This window comes from Pectinophora gossypiella, chromosome Z, assembly GCF_024362695.1.
Source record: "Pectinophora gossypiella chromosome Z, ilPecGoss1.1, whole genome shotgun sequence".
NCBI lineage: Eukaryota > Metazoa > Arthropoda > Insecta > Lepidoptera > Gelechiidae > Pectinophora > Pectinophora gossypiella.
The window spans coordinates 17,153,534-17,178,501 of NC_065433.1; the positions used below are offsets into that span (position 1 = coordinate 17,153,534).

At 37.3% G+C, this 24,968-nt stretch overlaps 4 protein-coding genes across 5 annotated transcripts in view; 2 read left to right on the forward strand and 2 right to left on the reverse strand.

Annotated features, from left to right (window-relative positions):
* Positions 1 to 1,909: 1,909 nt before the first annotated feature.
* Positions 1,910 to 6,241, forward strand: LOC126380488 (glycine cleavage system H protein, mitochondrial-like). The gene is made up of 5 exons (XM_050029932.1): positions 1,910 to 2,067; positions 2,350 to 2,480; positions 3,497 to 3,576; positions 5,165 to 5,293; positions 5,677 to 6,241. The coding sequence occupies exons 2-5, from the start codon at positions 2,381 to 2,383 to the stop codon at positions 5,836 to 5,838; spliced, it is 471 nt and encodes a 156-aa protein (XP_049885889.1). The 5' UTR covers positions 1,910 to 2,067; positions 2,350 to 2,380; the 3' UTR covers positions 5,839 to 6,241.
* A 287-nt stretch (positions 6,242 to 6,528) lies between these two features.
* LOC126379727 (ATP synthase subunit gamma, mitochondrial-like) lies at positions 6,529 to 11,055 on the reverse strand. The gene is made up of 5 exons (XM_050028542.1): positions 10,994 to 11,055; positions 9,994 to 10,202; positions 8,861 to 9,027; positions 7,299 to 7,463; positions 6,529 to 6,919 (listed from the first exon to the last, which is right to left on the reverse strand). Exons 1-5 carry the CDS (start codon positions 11,053 to 11,055, stop codon positions 6,647 to 6,649), a joined length of 876 nt encoding a protein of 291 aa, XP_049884499.1. The 3' UTR covers positions 6,529 to 6,646.
* A 1,612-nt stretch (positions 11,056 to 12,667) lies between these two features.
* On the forward strand, positions 12,668 to 17,982 carry LOC126380462 (protein henna). 2 transcript variants are annotated; one of them, XM_050029889.1, is made up of 7 exons: positions 12,668 to 12,825; positions 14,674 to 14,977; positions 15,053 to 15,424; positions 15,511 to 15,773; positions 15,993 to 16,222; positions 16,487 to 16,644; positions 17,596 to 17,982. In XM_050029889.1, the coding sequence occupies exons 1-6, from the start codon at positions 12,769 to 12,771 to the stop codon at positions 16,641 to 16,643; spliced, it is 1,383 nt and encodes a 460-aa protein (XP_049885846.1). In that variant the 5' UTR covers positions 12,668 to 12,768; the 3' UTR covers position 16,644; positions 17,596 to 17,982. The 2 variants fall into 2 exon arrangements, with proteins under 2 accessions (XP_049885846.1, XP_049885847.1); XM_050029890.1 differs by having other exon boundaries at positions 15,065 to 15,424.
* Positions 17,619 to 24,968, reverse strand: part of LOC126380476 (LIM/homeobox protein Awh) — a 29,126-nt gene continuing 21,776 nt past the window's right edge. The window contains exons 3-6 of the mRNA XM_050029918.1: positions 20,225 to 20,442; positions 19,738 to 19,980; positions 19,425 to 19,520; positions 17,619 to 19,325 (exon numbers count right to left, since the gene is read on the reverse strand). Of these exons, the coding sequence (XP_049885875.1) occupies positions 19,246 to 19,325; positions 19,425 to 19,520; positions 19,738 to 19,980; positions 20,225 to 20,442 (637 nt within the window). The 3' untranslated portion in view covers positions 17,619 to 19,245. The remainder of the gene's footprint in view (positions 19,326 to 19,424; positions 19,521 to 19,737; positions 19,981 to 20,224; positions 20,443 to 24,968) is intronic.

Genomic DNA, 24,968 nt, shown 5'->3' on the forward strand with positions numbered 1-24,968 from the left:
AGTCCTTGTGACGCGCCCCTTCCGTCCTGCATTGCCGTACCGATGGCTCCGATCTCCGCCTCTGTAACTGTTGAGGCCTTTACCCGTATTCCTGGGCAAGGGTTCTACGCTATACTCCGTAGGTCTGGGTCCCAATAAGAACATGGCCGACATTAACAGGATGTTGATTAAGTACTTAAAAAATAAATATAAGTTTGGTTTTATAGCAAAAGAACGCGCGCGGACATTCTGTTTGCTCGCACGAGGTTACGCTTCACCGATAAGAACAAGATTTTTGTATGGAGTATCCGTGCTGTGCTAAGTAAATGTTCTATATTGTTCTTACTTGTGGGATATCTTCATGATATTTTTTTTTCGTGACCTTACTTTGGACCTGCGCGTCTTTTGGCTTTACTTGTGATATTCAGTAAAGTACTTACTTAATAATTATTATTATTACGTTTACTTACTACGGCAGCCTCCATGGTCTAGTGGTTAGAGCGTTAGGCTCACGATCTGGAGGTCCGGGTTCGATTCCCGATGGGGACATTGTCGAAATCACTTTGTGAGACTGTCCTTTGTTTGGTAAGGACTTTTCAGGCTTGAATCACTTGATTTTCCGGAAAAGTAAGATGATTCCGTGCTTCGGAGGGCACGTTAAGTCGTTGGTCCCGGCTATTAGCCGTAAAAACACCTCCACCAACCCGCAGTGGAGCAGCGTGGTGTAGTATGCTCCATACCCCCTCCGGTTGATTGAGGGGAGGCCTGTGCCCAGCAGTGGGACGTATATAGGCTGTATGACATTACTTGCTACGCTAATTGATGACGAAATTCGTCTTTAAATTATGATACAAACAATAATAGTTAAGGCGATGATTGAAAATAAAAAGAAACCAAGTGAGTTCAAATAAATACTTCGTTATACTTATGTTGATGCTGAATTATTGAAGTGAAGTGTAAGGTACCTATTTTAAAAATCGAAGTTTGATGTTTAAGTGGTTACGAGTAACTACTTACTTATTTTAGATTTTCATCTGCGTGTATTTATACTTTCTCCAATAGGGATAATATTAATGATAATATGTTTAATATACGAGAAGCACGTTTTGAAATTAGTGCGTAGCAGCACATAAGCAGCACTGTAGTGAAACGACTACATTGTAGTTACCCACCTAAGCTATAGCATCTTGACTTTAATGCTGTAATATTCCTTACGACCCCCAGCGAATAGTCGTAATGTCGATATGATAACCTATCGCTTCTATGAAACAAATATTATGTTTATCGTGTTGAGAACATATCGGCAGAATAATATCGATTGTATCATCGTGGTAGGTTCATACTGTTTACAGGATTGGCTATTGAAATTAAATACCGGAAAATGTATTTCGTCTTTCAGTCGTGAAAAAGATCTCCAATCAACAATTCTGGTGAAGACCGGTGATTAAGGCCGTATCTATTTCTGCATTTGTTTTTTGAATTTGGAAGTAACGGTGCCATATTTTTGCAGTATGTATTTTATTTGTGAGCTATTATCTTGTTGGTGCTGTTCAGATTGCGATTGAGGTGCTGGTCATTTTCAGAAGACATTAAGATTTATATTTTTGGTTTTTTGAATTTTTCTTCATAGTGTCAGCTTCGCTAAAGTGATGAATAGTGATCTAAGTAACACAGTTTTAAGTAATATTCGCTTATGTTCCGTGAGAAAAGGAGAAACATAGAGTAACGTCTTACCATGATTTTAAAATCTTATTTGTTACTCTATTAGAAATCATAGGTTACGTCATTGATGTATAATACATATTATATAATATGTATTGTTACTATATTGGGTTAAGTAGGTTCGTATCGACTCTAGCAGAGTCAAATAAAGTAGGTAAATATGTAGTATAAACAAGGAACGGGAAATTACTTCCTTACTTTGTATATCTAATAAAAATATATTTTGCCATCCCGTTAGAGTAGTCAGTGATAAAGATAAGTGAGTTCAAATTCGAAGGTATCCCAACACTACGGGATCGCCTCTGATACGGAGCACTCGCGTCTGACGACTATCAGTCACCCAGTTCTCAACATTCTTATATCAAGGTTAGTAATTCAATCATTTTATATATACTTATTGACCTTAATTTAGGATTACTTACTCACATTTATAATTATATTGAACAGTATTTTCATAGATATTTAAATCAATTATTATAATACATATCTACTCGTATTTAGATTAATTTATTCTTGATACATTTTCATACTTTGTAGGTATATTTAACGTAGGCATACTATTTACTTTCTCAACATTAAAAGTAATACAAATCATACTTTGTATCTCATATAAACAGCAGATTTTTGATTATTTTTTGGCATTTCCAGGGTATTTCGGTAGAAATAATAGCAGTATAAAATGGTACTGAGCAGCGTGATTCGGGCAGCCAGTAGGGTGAACAGATCGTGCGCCGTATCTCACTGTTGTCGGCGGGCGACGTACAGCACAGATAGCAAAGGTGAGAGTCATAAGATCTTACTTATACTTCTGCTATTGTGATATTTTCTCATACCTACTTTACGCTTCAGCGAATCTTACAGTTATGTGCTATCACTGAATCTCGAAAATTTTATTATAAATGCAATTATTTAGCTGCTAATTTACTCCACAGTAGCATAGAAATAAACATATTTAAGTAAGTAGGTAAATATTTAATTTGATACTTTTGTGACTGCCCACACAGATGACGATTACATGGGTGAGTTACAGATAGCCTTATTTTATTCTATATACTCGTAATACGTATTCAACCAGATAATTACATCATGATGTAGTTAATTATGATTACATCGTAGTATTACGGGTTCAAATCCCGGCTCGGCCTCTAAGCCAATTCGAGTTTATATGGTGGAATTTATGTTTGGATAGGTATCACGTGGTTTACAGGATTTGTGCCCGGTTAATTGCAATAGGCTCGTTCCCTATTACATGGGACCTAAACATAGCTCGCGAGGATCGATGTACTAACTTACTATAGACTTCCACTAACCCCTTCGAAGATACAGGCGTGAAAAAAAAATGTTATACTACATACTTACTAGCTATGACATTACGTAATAATATATATATATTGCGACTGTTTTTTATCATTTATTACGTATCCACAGATAAAGCAAGGGCATCATAACCAAATAACTAATTAATTAGATACACTTAGCGAATATCTTTTGCGTCATCTTCAAACGCCTGCAACTGTTTGCGTAGTATTTGCTTCGGTACTTAAAAAATACTTGTTGTGTGATATAGGTAGTAGCTCAGGTACCCTAATAAATTGCAATTTTACTAACAAATATTTTGCATAATAAAATATCCTGCGAGCAACCCCTGCTAATATTATGTGTCCTGTTTACATGTGGCTACACTGAATTATTCTGTCGTCTGAGCCCTTATTTGGTACCTAAAGTTATCTAAATCCCACACATGGTAAGAAAATAATTAGATCGATTACTAACATGCTATTTTTTCATGTTTAAGGTCGTTACTTCACAAAGAAACACGAGTGGGTTACTGTTAAGGACAACATCGGCACAGTTGGCATATCCAATTACGCACAGGTGGGTAGTTTTATACGTTGCCCCATTCCATGGTGATGTAGGGTGTGTGAAAGCCCCCAGGGTTCCTCATTCGGTCAGCCAAGTAGTAAGTGTGAAACAATAAATAAGGTCCAAAAAGTACAAGCTGCTAAATTCCTAGTAGGTAGATACGGCTTATTTAGTGTGAACTAAAATTTCATCAAATTAACCTCTGAATGACGCAATATTATTCATGTATAATTATGTCAGGTTCAAATATTACCTGACACTATTGAATTATGCTACATTGTGAACATTTTCTGTGAAAGAGAGGAGGCCTATACCCAGCAGTGGGTGGATAGATAGAGAACATTTTTATATTAACTTCTGAGAAACATAGGTTTGCCTAATTTACAATTCATCAATTACCTACTTGTATAAAATGTTTAGGTATTTTAAGTAATATTATAAAAGGTAATAATATATGAAAGCTTGTATAATACAGTTTATGCTACATAGTAACTAGAACAGAGCGTAGGTACCTAACGAACTCTACGCCAAGTTTTGTGCCGATATTGTTTTAGATAAAACCAGTTCAGTCAGACAGAGGTCAATTTGCAGTAACTCGTGCACAAGCCATGGTCTAACACAATAATATATAGATACCTAATTATCAAAGAGATAACACGTAACTAATTTACTGTAAAAAAACTGTTTTATACGAATCTGAAAGACTTCATTTAACCATTTTTATGTACACTTATTACATTTGGGCACTTCTAACAATTGTACAATACTTTAGAACCATATTGCTTTAACATATTGAATTAGTGGTGGGACTGTTGTTTGTTAAAAATGTTCTAAAGTACCTACTTTAGAACATTTTCCAATACCTATTGGAAATGTGATTTGATCTAGCGCTCATGGTTGTGTAATATTGGCCAAGTCATGAAGGTGCCATGTGTTTGATATTTATATCGCATAATAAAGCAGGTTAAGTATTCATTGATCTTGCCTAGTCCATGTAAATGGCCAAAATCCGCTTGCCCGTCGTGGCTATTCTTCTCTTTTATCGTGTGGGTTGTGAGGTGGAGTACCAACCTCATCAACCCTGGTGTCAGGGTTACTATTGAGCCGCCAAAGCTCCTGACATGGCTCATGTAACAGCTACTTACTTACCTCAGTAAGCAGTAACCGGGACTAACGGCTTAACGTGCCTTCCGAAGCACGGATCATCTTACTTTCGGACAAAATGGTGATCAGCCAGTGATGTTCTAACCAAACTAGGGACCGCAAAGTATATTTATGATATGTCCCCACCGGGAATCGAACCCGAGACCTCCGGATCGTAAGCCCAACGCTCAATCACTGGACCACGGATGTCGTTCCATTGCTGGTCATGTAGTAGGTAGGTAAGTATAACCATTTCATGAAATGGCCAGCCACATCAAGAAGAAATTTCTGTGATCTGGCCATGATAGGTATCAATATTTTTGGACGTGACCGTACTAAAATCTGTAATATAAGTACCTAGCACCTAAAAAAACATTTTAAACTTTAATTTATTTCCTGCCCGAATAAGTTTACAGAATATTAAAGAATTACCATCTTTTTCTCTTGTGTATTGCAGGATGCCCTCGGTGAGGTGGTGTACGTGCAGCTGCCGGAAGTAGGGACGGCAGTGGAGGCTGGGGACGAGTGCGGAGCCCTGGAGAGTGTCAAGGCAGCCAGTGAAGTCTACACGCCTGTTTCTGGCACTGTCAGTATTGCACAGATACTTTATATTACGTCTGTTTCCCGTAAGCCAGTGTCAGGGTTAAGCTGAAGACTTGCTGTGATCCTGAAAGTTTTCACCTCTGCCATTGCCATAAAAGTGGTGATCAAGCCCTCGTTAAAACAATTTGAATTTGATTAAGGGGTCTAAAATTGAGCTAATGGAATTTGAAATGGAATGGAATGGAATTTGAAAGAAGTTGTAACCAGACTATTCAATTTATATCCTGACAATGGATAGTGTAGGTACTGATCAAAAAGCCTGAGTGTAATGTACAATAAGTAGTTTAATGTGTTCTAGCTCGAAGCAATATCTTGTTTAGTACATCTTGATTAATTAATTTTCTTGTCTATATTTTATTTCACCAGATAACAGAAAAGAACGTAGCAGTGGAGAAGACTCCAGCTCTCATCAACCAGTCATGTTTCGAAGACGGTTGGCTCTTCAGGGTCAAACTATCCAAGACGGACGAACTAAACGGACTTCTGGACCAAACCGCATACGAAAAGTACCTTGAAGAAGATCACTAATATTAATATCCTGGATTTACTTAAGTCCAGTCTGTTGAAAAAAGATCGTAATATTAATGGTACTGCTACTCTGCAGTTGTAATTATAACCTATTCTTGAGTTTTTAATTCGATTTCAATACGATAGCTAACATTAGACAATAGATTTATGTGGGCCAAATGCACTTTTAAAAGATTCGATACAATCTTTAATTTTTTGGACTCAAATTAATTTGAAGCTCAAGCAAATAATACATAGGTAAGTACCACTAAACATCACAAATAATTATCTACCGACTTTTGCAGACTGACTTATTTTTATCTTCAAATGCGCATAGAATAAGTTTATAAATACGATTGATCATGGACCAATCGTGATATTATTTAAATAAACTGTTGTGATAAATTGTCAACGGTTTTCTAAAGTTTTGTTTTTTATTTACCTGCAGTATGACGTTGAACCTTACATAATATACTTGTCTTGTTTCTTTTATTATTATTTTTTAAGTAAGTACTTAGGTAAGTATTCAAAAATAATGTTCATCATTACAATCATATTTTTCACAGAAATAAAATACCCGGCTGACTATACCGATGACTTTTCTCGATGGCTTAATTACCATTAGGTACTTGTCCAGGAAACGAGTCTCGGATGCAGTTTATAGAATTGCTTCTTGTAAATACAGGACGTTATTCAAATAAATAAAGTCACTTTATAAAACTAAATAGTTATACTATAAAAAATAAATGATACTTTCACAATACAACTAGGACATTTCACTCAAAAGTTGCATTTGGGGACGATCAATGTGATGGCACGTTCCGGAGTTTTATTTCTCTTGTAGCGTCGATGCCCCGGATATGATTTCGATGAGTTCTTTAGTGATGACGGCCTGCCTGGTTCTGTTGAAGAGGAGTGTCAGTTTGCGGATCATCTCGCTAGCGTTTTTCGTGGCGTTGTCCATGGCGGCCATCCTCGCAGACTGCTCCGAGGTGGCCGACTCCTTCAGTACGTAATACAGCAGCGCCGCCAGTGTGAACTCCGCATAGCTCTCCAGCATATCTTCTTCAATGTCGTCGAACGCTGTCATGTTTGGCGCAGACTGTCGTAACATATACAAAATATTATGTAGTACAAATAAATCTAGTAATGTCGATAAGTTAATTATTTCCGAACACTATGGAGAAGGGTCTGGAAAACTATTAAAATGTCAGAATGACTACAACAACAACCGCATCAGCTACATTGCTTTCAATAAAGAAAGTCGGTCACTATAAATTGTATAATGCAGCTGTTTTAACTTTTTGGATATTGTTAGGATAGATACAAGTAGGGTAAAACCGAATTTGCAACTTCGACAGATCTGGCTTGCGTGTTCGAACGACTTAAATGGGGTAAGTACCTATTCTAGCTTTGAGGAATATGAGTACGACTACTTTTGTGCTTTCAAGATAAGAGAGAATGAATAAAAACTTACGTACCTCAATCTGATACTTATTGAAGACGGGAACAACGGTTAATTCGTACTTCACCGCAGAAAAAAACTTGTTGTAGAACACGTCACCCATGTCATATTTGAATTTTGAGTCTGCAATGGCAGCCGCTAGTGTCGATGCGTCAGCGAAGATTGGAGTCATCCTCCCAATCTAAGGGTAAGCCAATATTTTAACGTCAGGTGAGAGCCACGGATTATAATTTCTTTAATACTAGTAGTTTTTACTGAGCAATGTAACACGAACACGTCATATCGGCATTTAAATTCGGACAGGAACTAACGAAACAAGAACCAACCACAGATTACTTCGACATATCACATTGTTAATGGTTCGTATATTGTATGAACATTAACATTTGGTTGGATTATCCGTGCCTACCTTACAGTTTTTTAGCCAAACAAGCATATTATACTTACGCCCGTAATTCATATTGCGCTGAGCAGTCACCGGTAGAACACTCGGGTTCTTCGATCAGGTATATACATACCGTACTATATTTCTAATTATAAGTAAATATCTTGACTATGTACCTAAGGTGAGAGCTTACATAAGTGGTAAATGATCCTATTTCTACAACCGTTAACGTATAATACCTTGCATCAAGGATAATGTAACTGTGAGTTGTCTACACCGTACCTATCGTTTCCATAGTGAAAACTTTCCCGGAAATAAAAAGGCGCAAAACTTATGTAAAAAGAGCAGCTACCTACGTAACCTTTAGGTAAATAAAACCAGAGTAAAAATAGAATAATTTAAAAAATAAAAGCCGCCAGTGTTCTTACTATGAATGAATTTTAACCACGGGAACATTCCCACTTTGGGAACTTTCCTGGGAATGGCACATCACTGGTCTAGACTCGCGTGGGTTATACTTTAAAATGGATAGAAATACGATCAACTGTAACTTGGCTAAACCCACAGGCTTAGCTGGAGAAGTCGTGCCTGTACATTTAATGGTTTTTCAAAGTATAGTTGGGTCGTTCTTCTTTTTTATCGACAATGGTCTGTCTTACGTACTGCTTTTAATAAGTTATGTTTTAGAATTTTATTACATGTTTCCATTGTCCAAAAATATAGTTATCTTATTATACTCAAAATACAAGCAAAATACTAATCGGTTCCTCAATTAGTTATTAACGTAGCTTCATTGTTTTTCACAAAATTTTGTGACAGAGTGGTATATTTAAATGCTGTCTCCGATGAAAAGGGCCACTCTGTCACAATATTTTTTGGAATGCGCCTGCAAAGAAAAGTATGTTACCAAGATAAAGAGAACCACTAAAATAGTCCTTTACGGACAGATCTTTATATGATGTTTTAAAATATTTATTGCCGTTATAATTTTAAAGATGTTAAGTCCGATTAATTGGGAAAATGTCTTTTTATTGTCGATAAAAAAGAAGAACGACCCAGTTCCGGCTTCTTTTGGGGAGGCAAGGGTATTGTTTAATCTGTGATTAGTTCTACTGAACGGCTGCCCCAGCTAGACAAAGGGTCGTTGTTGTAGATGGGGCTCTACTCCTACGGCAGGTCGTCTATGTACTCACATCTTTAACGCTGACAAGCATGTTCTTGGCGAAGAGTCGACGCAACATGGAGCGCGACTTGTCTCCGATGCAAACCAGGCGGTGCTCCGGCGAGTCAACCACTTTGAGCTCCGTCAGCTCGCGGCGGATGCGGCGCGCCACACCGCTGTGCACACCGCCGCATAATCCTACCACCACGAACACCCAGTCCTTAAGTAGCCATAATTAACACTCTATAAAGTGTAAGTACATACTTATGTACAGAGACATGTATGTTCTTCCTTAGAGTACAGCGTGTTTCCTAAGTATATGACAATGGAATGGTTAACTAACATTTTTCATATGAAAATAACAGTATTTTTCCTAAGCGTGTTACTCGTGGCACGCTATAGTACCCACTTACAGATACTGCAAGATATAAGGAACACGGGATGTCTGTTAGGAAATGATTTTTATCTCGTTAAGGATCACGCACACGCCTTGCCCTGTCGAAGAATATTTACGATGGACCTTCTAAAATAACAAATAAGTACTTAAGTACTACGCAATTAACGCCCATAATTAACAAATGGAGCGTCATCATAACATGTGATGAAAGAAACGAATAATATTGCAACAGGTTCTTCGCAGTAACATTAGAAGTTATAAAAATAGTGAATCAGTTGAACTTTCATACTCAAGATATCAATTCAAAGAATTGACACATTCAACTAGTAGCGTTGGATACCCCTGTTTTGTCTACAGCTACTCTGTAGGGCACGGTACCTGTAGCGTCTTTGAGGTACATTTAGAATGAAAACACACCACTGGAATTCACTGATGTACCTTAATAGAGGAGTGTCAGAGCAAGCTTCAATTGTTTTCTTAAACTAAAACCTCCTTAATTTATATTAAAACATCCCTAATCGCTGGATGAAGAATGTGTAAGTACCATTTTTTATTTTATTAGAATATTTAACTTTTTGCAGACAGCTATTTCGTCTCCTCGGTCCTTGATCCATCCCGATCCATGTGATAACTCTCCGATAACAACGTAAGAATACTACTTATCAAATGTTTTTTTATAGTTGTTCCATTTTTGCGACATTGGCACAAAAATGTCTCAACTCAAGGAAATACGCTGAGAATTAATGATATCAAATGTTATTTCTCACCTCTATCAGAAGTAACTGCAATATAAATTTTATGTACTTTTTTCGGTGCAGCTCCTTCCTTATCCGGTGGTTTTACTGCTGGCTTTTCAGCTTCTTTGTCTTTCTCATCCTTTTTGGGTGGTATAAGCAGGTGGGAGGAATAATAAAACTTGCGCAGCCCGTATCCAAAGGGCCTTGCTGCTGAAAGTTCGCGTTCTGCTTTAGTGAACCTGTCGTAATGGGTTTTAAAAAAAGATTTAGAGTCTAGAATTACGAATAACGTCGCTACTTTAAGTATGGTATTCTGGCGATATACTCAAAAATATTTCATCGACGGTACGTCGTCCTAGTATACTTATCTCTTTGGATCTTAGGATCTTTGGGATAGCGCAGCGGTTGACAAGCTGCCAACGCACTATTTAAAAACCTCAACATTTCGTTATTCGTATAAATTCGGTTTCGTTACAAATTATATTATTTAGAGAACTTAGTGTAATGTATATTTATCTCTTTTTGATCGTGAGCTACGTACGGTTAGCTAGAACCCCAAAATTGATAACTCGCAATCCATCTAGTACCTTGTTAATATGACCCAAGTAAGTATAATGGATTAAGTAAGGCAAAGGGCCATATAATTGGCTATACAACAATAATATACAACATCAGCAATTAAAATAAACATAAACAAAGTACATTACTTGCTTGCTGACACCATTTTCATGGTTTTGGTTATTTTCTGTATGTTCTTAATAGATTTCAATCGGATCGATACTTGCTTTAATTGAACCATTTTTGAATTTAATTATTAAGCTTTCACTATGAAATCTAATGAATTACAATGAGTTGTAAACCTTATTATGACGTGAAGCTATACCTGTTTTGACATATTAAATATATTTTTTTTATATAAAGCTTTATCTGCACAGAGATTTTTATCAAAACAGCCAAGAAGTGTTTATTCATTTACTTACATAGCTTATTTATGAATAATAATAGCAGGTACTTATTACAAAACGCTTACCAAACTTCAATAACGCGAAATAGGTACCCAATGATAACATGATAGATACTTAATGAAATCATAGTTTACATTTAGGTAACAAATCGCGTTAATTCATTGCAGATAACGTTTATAGCCCATGTTATTGTACTGTGTGACGGTCGTTTATTTACGAAGTTCAATAAAAAGTTGTTATTTCAACACGTTATGTTCTTCTAAAGTTATTATTTCAAAACTGTAAACAAAAAGTTCAACGATAGTTGAATCATCCAATACTTCTTTATCGTAACAGCTTGATGTTGTATCGCGCGAAGGACGTAATATACGATCCCGACGACGACCCGAATTATAATAATAATAAGTCATTTATTTCAAGCATAAAAAACCCATATACAAAAAATAAAAGATACAATAAAATAAAATATAATAAAACTAAAATAAAATTATACAATAAAGTGATATACAATATGTAATACAATATTATTTATTATTATGTTTTCCCAGGCCGATGTAGGGACTAGTAGGATTAGTTTAGCCATAGAGGCGGCCAATTAGCTCGTGACAACAAACACTTTTCAGAACTCCGATACCAAGCCGGCGTGGTCGACGATTTACCTCATTATTTTATCTACTTCATTAGCTTATCGATATCGACACTAGTGGGTCGATAGATAGATTCTTGCAAATATTACCCTCTCAGACGACGCCCTGAGCCGATGTTCGCGCCCATCTGAGCACCCTCAGGCCTGTTGTCTTAAATGTTGTACGGTCACGAGTACTAATATGTATACACTTTGAAACCATGTTACATTAACTTTTTTGACAAATTGAACCGTAAGTCTCATTTAATGTCAAATATGATAGTGCGACAAGGTTCTAAAGTGGGTACATGATATTGCTCATGACTGTATCGGGTGAGAGCCCTCAGCACTCCCCATTTGTCTGGTTAAGTAGTTATTGCCATTTGCGGCAAATCAACAATAAGTCATGTAAAAAAAAATGCTTGATGTTGTGTGTTGTGATGTTATTGGTATGGTCTTGAATGAAGGAAACAGATGGACCGCTTGAGACATACCTATCCTGGGTACCCACTAATAACACTTTTCAACACCATCTGTGATACTTTCATGATTGAAGGTAAGTAATCATTAATTAATTACTATGGAAATGCTTTTCTTGATTGCTTGATGATTGATACGTGATACCTCGTGATAGTACTTAGTTTATTATGTACATCCTATATATAATATCTATAAGACATCAACAAGCAAGTTACGACCTTGAGTTGGAAACGCAACTTTAAAGCGAGATTGCATAGGCGAAGTTTTTATCTAATTGTCACAACGATGTACCCATCGAACTCTGCTCTTGACATATTTTGGATATGGTATCGGAGACACTAAGTTATATAATATAAACTATAAAGATGTACTTTACTGTATGTAGGCATATACAAGAAAATTGGGGACGACAAGCCTATAAATTAAATCATGTGTTTAAAAACTAAAATACCTAATAACAATTTCTTGTTATTTGTGTAGGTATATTTCAAGTACTTATGTAAAATCAATTAATTGCAAAGAAGCTTTTGTATTAGTAAATATATTGACACATATTCTTTATTTTAATCTGTTCCTCGTGTCGGCATGTTGTTTCAAATTCCACGTCTCGGACCTTCCCCGTGACGTCACGCACGCTCCATATAAGCTGCGCACGCGCCACTCGCTCATGATTATAAAGTGAGCGACTGTCAGCAGCACATCCAGCTAACATTCAGCTTCTAGAAGATAACAGCAATGGATATTCACATACAGCCGGCCGAGGGACAACTGTCCTCTTCTCCTCCAGACAAGGTATGGAATTGCATAGCAGTAACTGAATTATCTAATTGTAATTAATTCATGTTTCGTATGATGTTATTCTTATTATAATAATAATATGAAGTAGCTTGTTTGCGAATATGCAGAAATGTCTGCACAGTCTGTTTGGCTACTTTTTTGTGATATAGTAAGTAAGTACATTAATTAATAAACTTAGGTGATTGAAATTTCTTTACCATTACTTGTATGAAGTAAGTATATTGTTTCACAAACATTGCATGTCATTTTTTGCCATAGAACTGCTTTTGCGAGAATCTATTAAACTATTTAGGCAAACAGTTACACAAAGGAGTTGCTGTTAAAAGGGTACTAGGTACTTACAAATAACTCCCAAGAAAAAATATATACTTATTCGTGAATTCCTTGTGTGGGATAATTACCATCCAAGTTAATAATGTCGCAAAACCTGTCGTGATTAGTGTATGGACGAGACTGTTAATTAACCGGACCGTAAACGCCTCGATGATTTCCTGTGATCTAGTATACTTTAATGATCTGTTTTCTATATAAGGCTGTAAGTATACCCTGTGTTCTATGGTAGTGTATTAAAACTTGTTGCTGATACAAATGCAAGGAACTGGCAAATAATTAAACTCATGGTAGGGTTATCTCGTAGGGGTATACTTGCCAACTTGCCATTTGTAGGTTCAGTTATACGAGTAGGTATATATATGGTAAGTATATAGACACTGCTCTACACGTGATAATAATATCCATAAATATTATAAATAAAAGCGAAATTACTGATTTTTTACTATTTAATAAAATTAATTTTCAGAAGCAAAGGCACTCTTTAAGAAAATAATTTTGTGCATTTGTTTAATGTGTAGGTATTATTTTTGTTACTAACACCATTTCTAGTAGTAACACATAATATTAAGCTCACTGCCATATCGCACTGGAGTAGTCAAAGGCATATCCATCTCAAGGTAAACTAAGTACCCACACCTCACTGAGATTTCTGTTAGACCAACGCGATAGGTGATTTCTACTAGTAGCTCCTGTTAACTTATAAGTAACACTAAAACAAAAAGACGAAGCTTTGAAGACTCATTGACCTGACTACAATGTAACACTCGTGTAAACAAAAACAGATGTCGTCAACAATTTTACTTTGCCCGGCTCAATGCAAATCAAGTAAGTACCTAACAAAACATTCAGCTCAGTTAAGTTGTATGGAAATAACATATATTACAGTAGAATTTAAAAAAAAATCAGAAGACTGGTTCAATATCAATGTAATATTAACAAAAGTGCACATAAGCGACTAGTTTCGTTTCAAATACTTTCTTTTGTCATCGTACATATTGTCGAGGTTTTTTAGCTACAAATAACTTAATCATTGAATTTGCGAGATAACCCTAACAGTTCAAATTACTCTGACGTTGATATCACGACCTACATACCTGTAAACTGCAGTGTTTCGTTCGTCCACTTATATTATATAAGGCTGCACTCATGCATACACTCAGTCCTAAGTACACGAGTCTCATTGACTCCTGACAGTGTACATAATTTTCTTTAACAAATGTCATCTAGTTTAAACCAGATTCACTTTCATATCAGACGTTTTACAAGTCACGTACATATGATAACTCTGGCTCTATCAGAATTGTTTTTGTAAATAACCTAACGGACATCGACACACTCGCGTCGACGCGACGTGCGCGCAGCGGGCCGGAGGTTATCAAGCCCATACTTGATGTAACCTGAATATCTGAACTACATAGGAAACTTCTCTTATCGGACAATAAAATGTCAATGATTAACGAAATTATCACACAACCACGGAGAGTGACATCATCGTTTCGTGTGTTTCAGCCTAAACTGATGCAAGGTGGCAACTATATACGCGAAGGTCACGACTCTACCAAGTCAACATGGTTGCTGTTTACTCCGGAGACTCCGGACTCCGCCGGCGACCTGGCGCGGTTCCTAAACATCTTCTCGAGTCACGGTGTCAACCTGAGTCATATCGAGTCACGCTCATCGGCGAGGAGGCCCGGCTACGAGTTCATGGTCGAGTGCCTGCATGGCTCCGGGGACTTCGGTGCTGCACTACAAGATCTCAAGAAAAATGTTGGATACTTGAACATCATTTCTAGAAATTATAAAGATAACAGATGTACGTATTATTGTTCAATAAAATGACCAATTTCTACTTAATATGTTTTATTGATGTTGCCATATTAAATGATAGATTTGCTTACAGCTGCTGTGCCATGGTTCCCGCGGCGTATTCGCGATTTGGACAGATTCGCCAACCAGATCCTCTCTTATGGGGCTGAACTGGACTCTGACCACCCAGGTTTCACCGACCCCGAGTACAGAGCACGACGAAAGTATTTTGCTGACATCGCTTACAACTATAAACACGGGCAGCCTCTGCCACACGTGGATTACACCAAGGAAGAGGTCGCCACCTGGGGCGTGGTGTTCAGGAAACTAACCGAGTTGTATCCGACACACGCCTGTAAAGAGCACAACCACGTTTTCCCACTTTTGATTGAAAATTGTGGGTACAGGGAAGATAACATTCCGCAGTTGGAAGACGTCTCTAATTTTCTGAAAGGTATTTTTTGTCAAAATGTATTCACTTTACCATGTTTGATACTTAAGAATTAGTATATTTTTATTAATGGCATTATTTGTGTACAGATTGCACAGGTTTCACGTTGCGGCCAGTGGCGGGGCTTCTATCCTCTCGAGACTTCCTAGCGGGGTTGGCGTTCCGCGTGTTCCACAGCACGCAGTACATCCGCCACCACTCGCGGCCGCTGTACACGCCGGAGCCCGACGTCTGCCACGAGCTGCTGGGCCACGCGCCGCTCTTCGCAGACCCAGCCTTCGCGCAGTTCTCACAAGAAATAGGCCTCGCCTCACTCGGTGCTCCTGATGACTACATTGAGAAACTTGCTACAGTAAGTGTGCATAAATATGTAATTTATGAAATACTATACGTATTTACTTACATAAAATAAAGAAATAATTAGTACGTACATAATACATAAACTCATTCTACTTCCCACCGAGTTAAGGACTAAGTATGGATTTCAAATTATTTAATTCCATAATCATAATGGGTTTTCTGTAAGTACTTACGTATAATACAATTAATACAATGGTGTTCTTCTTTCCAGTGCTTCTGGTTCACAGTAGAATTCGGTTTATGCCGACAAGAGGGCAAACTGAAGGCTTTCGGTGCCGGTCTGCTGTCGTCATTCGGCGAACTTCAGTACTGTTTGTCGGACAAACCTGAACTTCTTGAGTTCCTGCCAGAAGTAACCGGAGTCCAGAAGTATCCCATCACAGAGTATCAACCTATATACTTCGTTGCAAACAGCTTTGAGGATGCCAAAGAAAAAATGATGTAAGTGATCCTCTTTATTCCTAATGATGTTGACTATGGTGTTATATCTATTCAACACGATTCACGATGTTCAGATGATTATATGAATAATATGAACTGTATTATATATATTTAACTTACAAATACCTCTAAAAATATTTTATTTTTTCGAAAAAGTTTTTTATACAACAGAAAAAAACACATTTTTCTTCAGGTAATTTAAATTTCACGCGAAATCGGTCGGTCACTTACAAATTGATATTAACGTTAAAATAAATATTTCAGAAAATTTGCCCAAACGATACCGCGCGACTTCGCCGTACGGTACAACCCTTACACGCAGAGCATTGATATCCTCGACTCAGCCAAGCAGATGAAAGACTTACTTCGAGATCTTCACCAGGAAATGGAGTTCCTCCTCAATACCATGGACAAGATGTAGATAGGGGAAGGCTGGGCAAAGTGAATACCCCGGGCAAAGCGAATACTCTCCACTACTCCTAAAATATTAGATGTTAATTCAACACACCACTACTGTTACGTCGGGCCATCTTGGATTAATACGCGGCAAACATAGAAGCGAGAGGCCGCGTCGTGTCCCATCCGCGTCGTGGAGATTTGTGTTTTCGTAAATAAAAGATTGATTTTACTCGGTAAGTACATTGATTAATTCTCCTATATTACTAGTTCTTGATTCTTAGGAATGTCTTAATTCAGTAGCATACCAAAGTAGGTTTTTATGGTATAATTAACAGAAAGTCAGAATTATTCGTTTTTGCATGAAATGTGTTAACCTCAAAATTTACCTAGTGGGGCAAAGTGAGTAGGGCAAAGTGGATACCATATCCACTGATGACTTATTATCTAAAAAGGTCTTTTACTAGTTTCAGTTGATGAATAAATATAAAAAAAACTGTTTTCACCGAAGATTAAGAAAATATATATAAAAGAAGACGGTAAACTAATTGAAAATTGGATTCGATGTGACATTTGTCAACAATGGTGTCACGAAAATTGTTCTGTGTTTGATGGCACATAAGGGTATACCTGTGACAATTGCCAATCTTAATTTTATAATTTTATGGTCAATAAAAGTTATTTGTTTCAGTTAATCAAAGTTATTTCTATATTTTTAGAGTCTGATTATGGGTATTCACTTTGCCCAAGTACTGTATCCGCTTTACCCGGGGTACCGGGCAAAGCGAATACAATCGTACTTTTTTTTATTTGAACTGCAGTTGATTATTGTTTAAATATTCTTGGTTACTGAAGTTCGTATTTGTAAGAGCAATAAATAAAGATTGATTTGTGATAATTATTTTGTTTTTGTATTGTAAACCTTTTCTGCTATATCCTTAAATACCTTAAGGTATCCACTATGCCCGGCCTTCCCCTACTCATTAAAAACTATGTATATCATACTGTCGCTTCAAAAGTACCCATGAAAGTACGTATGTAATTGGAATTGAAAAAAAAAATGCAATTTAAGTAATTTATTTATTATTATGACGTAACAATTAAATTTTGCAATTGAAGTATTCCGCGAATCGTAAGAAAAATGTATGCCCATTAACTTTATAGCTGTAAGTACTCGGTAGAAAAAGTTTCGATAAGTCTGTAATATAGATGTTAAGTTGATATGTTAAGACACTTACCAAATATTATTAAGTTTTAGCATGTAATTTGTACTTATCTATTGTTAAGTTTAAGAATATATACTGGAATTAGCTTTAAATATGTGTCAACTATTATTATTAAACTCGAGTGAATTAAGACATAAACTGACATTTTTATCTAATGATCCACTTTTCGATCTATTATAATGAAACATGGGTAAATTTTAACCAACATAATATATTTCAATATTTTTGTACAGAATAAACTTAGGCACCAAAGAGGCACCCACTTAGCATTAAATTAAATATTACAATAAAATGACGAGATGACAAACTACGGTTGCTTAACTAACGTTATAAATAGAATAGACGTGCTGTAGAATTTACAATGTTGTAGCACATCGAAATGTTTATGTACAAAATACAATAAGAGTAAACAACTATTCCGCGGTTTATTGATCGTCTGTCGCCTTTATTCCCAAATACGTATCTCTCTATAAATAATTCCCGACAGGACGTATTGTCTACAACTAAGCAATAGAATATGTTTTGGCACAAGACACAACATACGTCGATAACACGTCGTATACTCAAGTATCTAAAGGATTTTATGATATGTTAGTAGAAGACGACGGTGAAGTACCTACCTAACTTGTAACAAATTCGCGTTGTTAGAAACCTACCTGGAGGACAGCGAATTAAGTAAGTAAGTAGTTAGATACATTTGAAGCAGAAGTCACTACTGCTAAACATTACCATAAAATTTATTGAGAGTAATCTAACTTTATAGTTTTAAAAATCGTTCTTCTTAATAAGATTTATTAAACTATTCATTTTGGCACTATTATAATTCGAGAAATTACAAAATTTAGGCAGGTATTGATATATTAATTATCATATTAGAATGAAAGCGAATAAGTAGTCGATAGCAAACGTATCACAGTTACTAGAAATAAATAAATAGTTAAATAAATATACTTTTTTTACAATAAATATTTAAGAACAGCTTAAACTTTAGATAAACGATATTTACTACTTTAGTATTTTCTTTCAGTTTCTTAAGATGTTTAGCAGAGTCGAATTTTATTGCTGAATTTTACATTGCCTTTGTTTCTTATATTTATACTCTGACCCGGCCCTCGCTGTACTTGCCTCATTTCCTTTGATTTCAATCGCTAATGTCACAAAAGTGCCTGTGATCTATTCGTAGAATATTCATAATATATGGCCTTGCTGAGATTCATAAATTCCAGCTGTACAACAAACGTTTTTCAGCTTGTGATAACACCGTTCATTGTACATACTTCTCGTTTTAGTTCAATTGTTAATTAAAAAGTGACGTCGTAATTCAAAATGGAGCGTCTCAATTACGCAAGAAAACCATAATTATCTATCTGTCACTACTACTGTGTAGACTATCTACGGAGCTCAAACTTCACTCTGCATGCAATGGATGGAGGAGTCTTCAGACAGTTCATCCATCGAAGAATCCGTGAACGAAGTGCCGTCTGTAATGATAGTATGCAAGAATATTATTACAAAATGAAAACTATATTTTCCTAAAATTATTGGTTTGATACGTAATAAGTAAGAGTTGAAGATATTACCTATCGGGACAAAAGGCGGCTTGTTCTGGAACGAGTATGTGAGGTGTATGTTGATGGGCCGGCCAAACCCCACTGGATCGGTGTCGCGCGACATCACTGCAGACAACATATGCATCACACGTCAACGTCGTATCACCAAAAAGGTATAAGAACCAGCAATTAATACTCAAAATCAATATTCGCTAACGCTCAGCAAATAATAAAAATACAGTCGCAAAGGGCGTTATCGCTAGCAATGACTGGTAAATTATTTTCTTATTCTACCATTCATAGGAAAACAGGTGAAGGCACATTTCGTACTAACGATACTAACGTTGATTCTGCTTTCCTTTACCGGTGTGCTGGTGTTTCTTCTGGCGGGCGCGGCTGTTCTGGAACCAGACCTGGGTTACTCGCTTGCTGAGCCCCGTGACCTGTGCGATACGCTCCAGGTCTTGCCCGTCTGGGTTCGAGTCCAGCTGGAAGTTGGCCTGTAGAACTTGCAGCTGTTCTTCTGTGAAAGTGGTCCGCACTCGCTTCGCTTTGCTCTTGTGATATCCCTCTGAATCGCAGCCATCTGCGGGTTACAACGGTAGTTCATTTTCATTCATCATCATTTCATCTTATCAATATTATATATACGTGAGTGTATAATGTTTTCCAATGATTTACGATTAAGTACATAACGTAACACTGCACACGCTTGTATCCCCGATGGGGTAGGCAGAGTAGAGTAGTGATGACTATCGATTAACAGAAAATAATCGGTTTGGAGAAGGCTCCCCTTCACTGTCACTTGGCCGTATGAGAATTGTACTAACCATCTGAGGAGATGGAGCCACCGTCGAGGGTCTCGAGGTAGTGGGGCTTGCAGAGCACGCGGTCTTCGTGCAGCGCGAACTGCTCGCCGGTGGACAGCTGGCGGCCGCACGCGTCGCACGCGAAGCACGCCAGGTGGTACACCTGCTCCCGCGCCTTGCGCACCCAGTCCGACGACGAGATGCCGCGGCAGCACTTCGAACACTTCGCCCCGAAGCTCCTGCCAACCAAAATAACACTCCAATCGAATCATAAATTGGCGGGTCTCATACCTTAAAACGTACTTACTTGTCTACTTCCCCTAAGTTTAAAAGTTCAAAGTTCAGAGCCCTAATGTATGTGGAAAGTCTACACAAAGGGTAGGTATCTGTCGTAAATGAAGAATCTCATCAACCGCGAACAGTTGCGTGTACAATAAGTAATTGCCAGTGGGCAATGTCATAAATTACATTTATGTACTTAATTGATATTAGTCGTAGAATAAGTTTCGCAATAGCATACCTAACCAATAAAGAAACTTTAATTAAGTCCAATTCGCCGAGCTCATAAAATGTTAATTTCGCATCGCTTCAAAGGGTATAAATGTTGCCCTAGAAAAAAAATTCAGGCAGTATTCAATGAATACTGATTACATTTACGAATGAAGCTTATACGCATGGGCGGTGGTCACTTTTTCCAAATTACATCGTTCTTGTTACTGTGAACATTAATTAAAACTTTATTTGCGCATGGCGCTTGATATGCATTCGTTATTTGTTTAGGTATACGCGACTATTCGAATAGGACTGATCATAACGTCTTTATGGATTTTGTAACATTTCATAAAATATATATGAGTGTACAAGAAACGGTACTTTGACGGCAGACTTTAAACACCTTGCGTGCAAGCAGGTGCATTCATTTCCTAGATGAAACGCAATTAAACTATTCAAATACTAAAACAATAAATTTTGCGTTTATATTGCTTGCGAACGATTTTATATGCAATGAATCTTCAAGCATTGTGCTGAGCTATAATTTCACGAAAGTAATAACAGATTTACTGAACGTTTATTAAACTATTTAACTATTCATTTCTAATTCTATTATGTAATCGAGCTTTCGTTCTGTAATTATCTACATAATTTCCAAATAAGTTTACGAATTGTAACATAACAGAAAGCGTAACTGGCAAATGTAAGAACCGATATGTTTATTGCCACCGGAGTCTGTAATAAACTCCGTCCACCACTTCGAAGACCCTTCATATTAAATTAATCTTGCTAATTAAGTAAACGTATGCAACACTCCATTAACTTGAGATAATTAATACGACTTAACGATTATAATATACTTACCTTGTGCATAATACTTGAGTATTTTGTCAATAACAGTTTAGGTTTGTGACAGAAATGCTCGCGATATATTTAGTGTTGAAATGAAAATATAGTGCATGAAATCTAAAGTGATAGCCTAAGTGCAAAATCGCGTGTTTTACGAATATTAATTTAATCCGCCAGGGTCGCTTATCGGCGTTATCCAGAGCAATGTTTCAAATACACTATTTGCATTTCAAAACGTGGCGTTGGTGAACACAGTGCCACCTTCTCCGCGTTATCACCACTTATTAACATTTTGTCGCCGGCTGATTCAATTAACAGCGGCTCTCGCATATTAATTAACTAAGTGACAGATTAACAAGTTTTAACACTCGAGCATAATGAAGATGTTGCGTACCTCTGCCCGATAAACGCTTGAAAGTGTTGACTATTCATGCGGTACCTCGGTGTAGGGTGGTCTGCTTTGATTTTATTTCCTTTATGTCCATTTTAAAAATGTAGAATGGCTCCTGGGCTTACAGTATTTCGTTACATTTCGCCAATATATTGCACACAAGCCCGATCAGCATAAACCGCCGTGCGTATCCTTAACGATGAGCTCATCGGCAGTACGTGTTAACAATATATCTCACCTTACTCTTACGATCGTTTAAAAGTCAAATGTAAGTGGTTAGTTACCTAACATCGTTGTCCCGAAGGCGTTTGACAATATCGGGTGCGTGTGCGCATCGCAACCGCCGCGGGCGCCGTCGTAAATCCTTACTCGTTGATTGCTTTCCCCTGTCCCCCCGTCACTCTTCCCCCCATTTTAATACCCATTCAGCCCGTCCATTCAGTGGACGACATGATTTAAGTTATTTGTTTTAGATACAACTTCAACGCGAGATTCATTTGAATATTATACAAAGGTTTGTTTTACCAATTTCGAAGCACTGTTAGCGGCCCTCGGGGACTGGTAGATGGATGGAGCCGAGCAAATACAATACCGCTTTGATTTAGCTACTACCTACCATGATTTTCTTGAATTATTGTGAAGAATTAATCTGAAATCATTTCGCCATAGAATTGCAATATTTAATCATTCCCTTAGTTTTTTTTATTTCTCAAATTACGTTACGATTTAAATAAAACGGACTTGTGGCCGTGTGGTATTACACATACAAAATTATTGTCAGAGACTGTGGATACCTACTCTAAACCTGAGAGCATGCACGAAGATTTATGAGAGCGGAAGACACGAAAGAGGTGTGCCAGGATCGTAGTAAGTGGAATTCCATGATCTCTGCCTACCCCAACGGGAAATACACGTGATGTTATGTATGTGTATGTTATCACAGATTGCGTAAATGGACTTGTGGATCAAAACTTGTGTACAATCGTATCGTTGTTGAGCATCTTTGGCTCGACTTATGATTGCGAGATCCCTTTCCCATTGTTTAATATTCCGAGTGAATCGATCTGCGTCGAGTTTATTTATGCGGCTAGAGATTAATTAAACGCAGAGGCAACATGGTGCATTTACATAAGACATGGCGCGCGCATTTGCGGAGAGTGCGGTGTGGGCGAAGACATCGCGTGAGACCGGCGGGACCATTCCTTGCGGAAATACTGTGATATGCAAGTTTTGGATACCTGCTTGAGAGCATTATGTGAAGGCTATGCAGATAAGGTGCATGATAAGCATTTCAAGACTAAATTACCGCAACATCCCGCCTATCTAATATAAATGTTGTTTTAACGTCTGAATTCTCTACAAAACATTGGTTCTATCTATACGTAAAATGAAGTAACTTTAAGTATAGTTTCCTACAAAAGGACCTGTTAACTAAAGCGCGTACATATCCTTTAACACTATAACAAATTAATTTAGTTATTAATGCAATAATTACGGAAGTAACTTTGTGTTACACTTGTGCCTATACGCAGTAGCTGAAGGATGGTAGATAACACTTAAACATCCTGCTACACACAAAAGAAAATAAAACAAAGCCAAACGACGCTGCTCCGCGGCTACTACATAAAAAGGCGCGTTAAATAAACAATGAACAGATGATATATCAACAAAAGTAATTACAATTGTTGCCGGCAGCGACTACAGATAAATCGGGATCGCCAACAGGAACGAAAATTTACGTTCTTGGCAACACCACTCGTTATGCTCGTTTCAAATACAAATATTATTTAAACTGTGACATGGCCCATATTATTGCGCCTGGCCAGATCAATTTACTTTTGAAAAGGCAATATTGAATTTATTTACAGTTCAACACAGATACTTTAAATTTCGACTGTTTGATAGTAATGAATTTGTTTGGTAGTGTTTGTACGATAAAACGCCAACAGTTATCTCCCATGATGTGGTTGTGCGCGTTGATAGTAAATAGATAAGTAAATATATTGGCATAATTCACCGACGTATTAATGTCAAGGATGCTGAGCTGATACTTGAATATTCTCTCGGAGTGTCGGACACTTTTTGTTCGGAAACTTGACACGCCGTGACCTTATCATTGTAATCATATACACTTATACACACTTTGATGTTTTTAATCATAAAGTTTTTATGAATTAAGACTATTGAATCATCAAACGACTTATGTACGTATAATAAGTGTTTAGTATTTCATGACCTAATAAATAGAATTCTAAAGACAGTCAAAATGAAAATGATAGGAAAACCTCCTCCACCATACGAATAAAAAATACTTCAGATTATGTTTAAGCTCTGTCTGAAGATATTCGGGTATTAAACGTGAAAATTGACCCGGGAATGAATTGTGGATATGATTATCCTTGGAAACAAATCGGCCTGAAGGAAACTAAGAGCTACATGCGCTGAAAGAGGAAAATCGAGTGACTGATAAGCCGTCCGCCTTTATAGCTATAGTGAGCGGGATGCACAAAAGGAATTCATTTATTAGATAGACGTTAATAATATTAAAAAGGACTGATTCAGCATTAGCATGATGAAACCGGCAGTCCACTGGATCTCCGGTGGGCCTGTCGACCTCCCCGTCACGTCTGGCATACCATATCGCTGTTCCGAATAAAATATATGGTTTCACGTCGCACCCAGTTATCACAATCAAAATAAATGACAAATGAAAACGTCAGTGTTGCAAGTCACGGCGCAGACCGCGGTGCACTCGCCGGTGTATTTTTTACCCTGGCATACATTCCCGTCGCCGCTTTGTTGTCCCGTACTCGGCCGACGGATTTTCAATAAAACTACTCTTCGGGACATCGGCCTCTTTTTCTATTTTGACGCATAAGAATAAGTTCTCACGCACCTGTTGCGGTCGAAGCTTATTTCCCTTTTTAGAGTTATGGTTATGTAAATTCGACGCAGAGGCGGTCATAAGCGGGCGACATAATGAAGACGTTAACTTTAAATCTTGTAATTTACATACAACCGGATTGTTTCGAT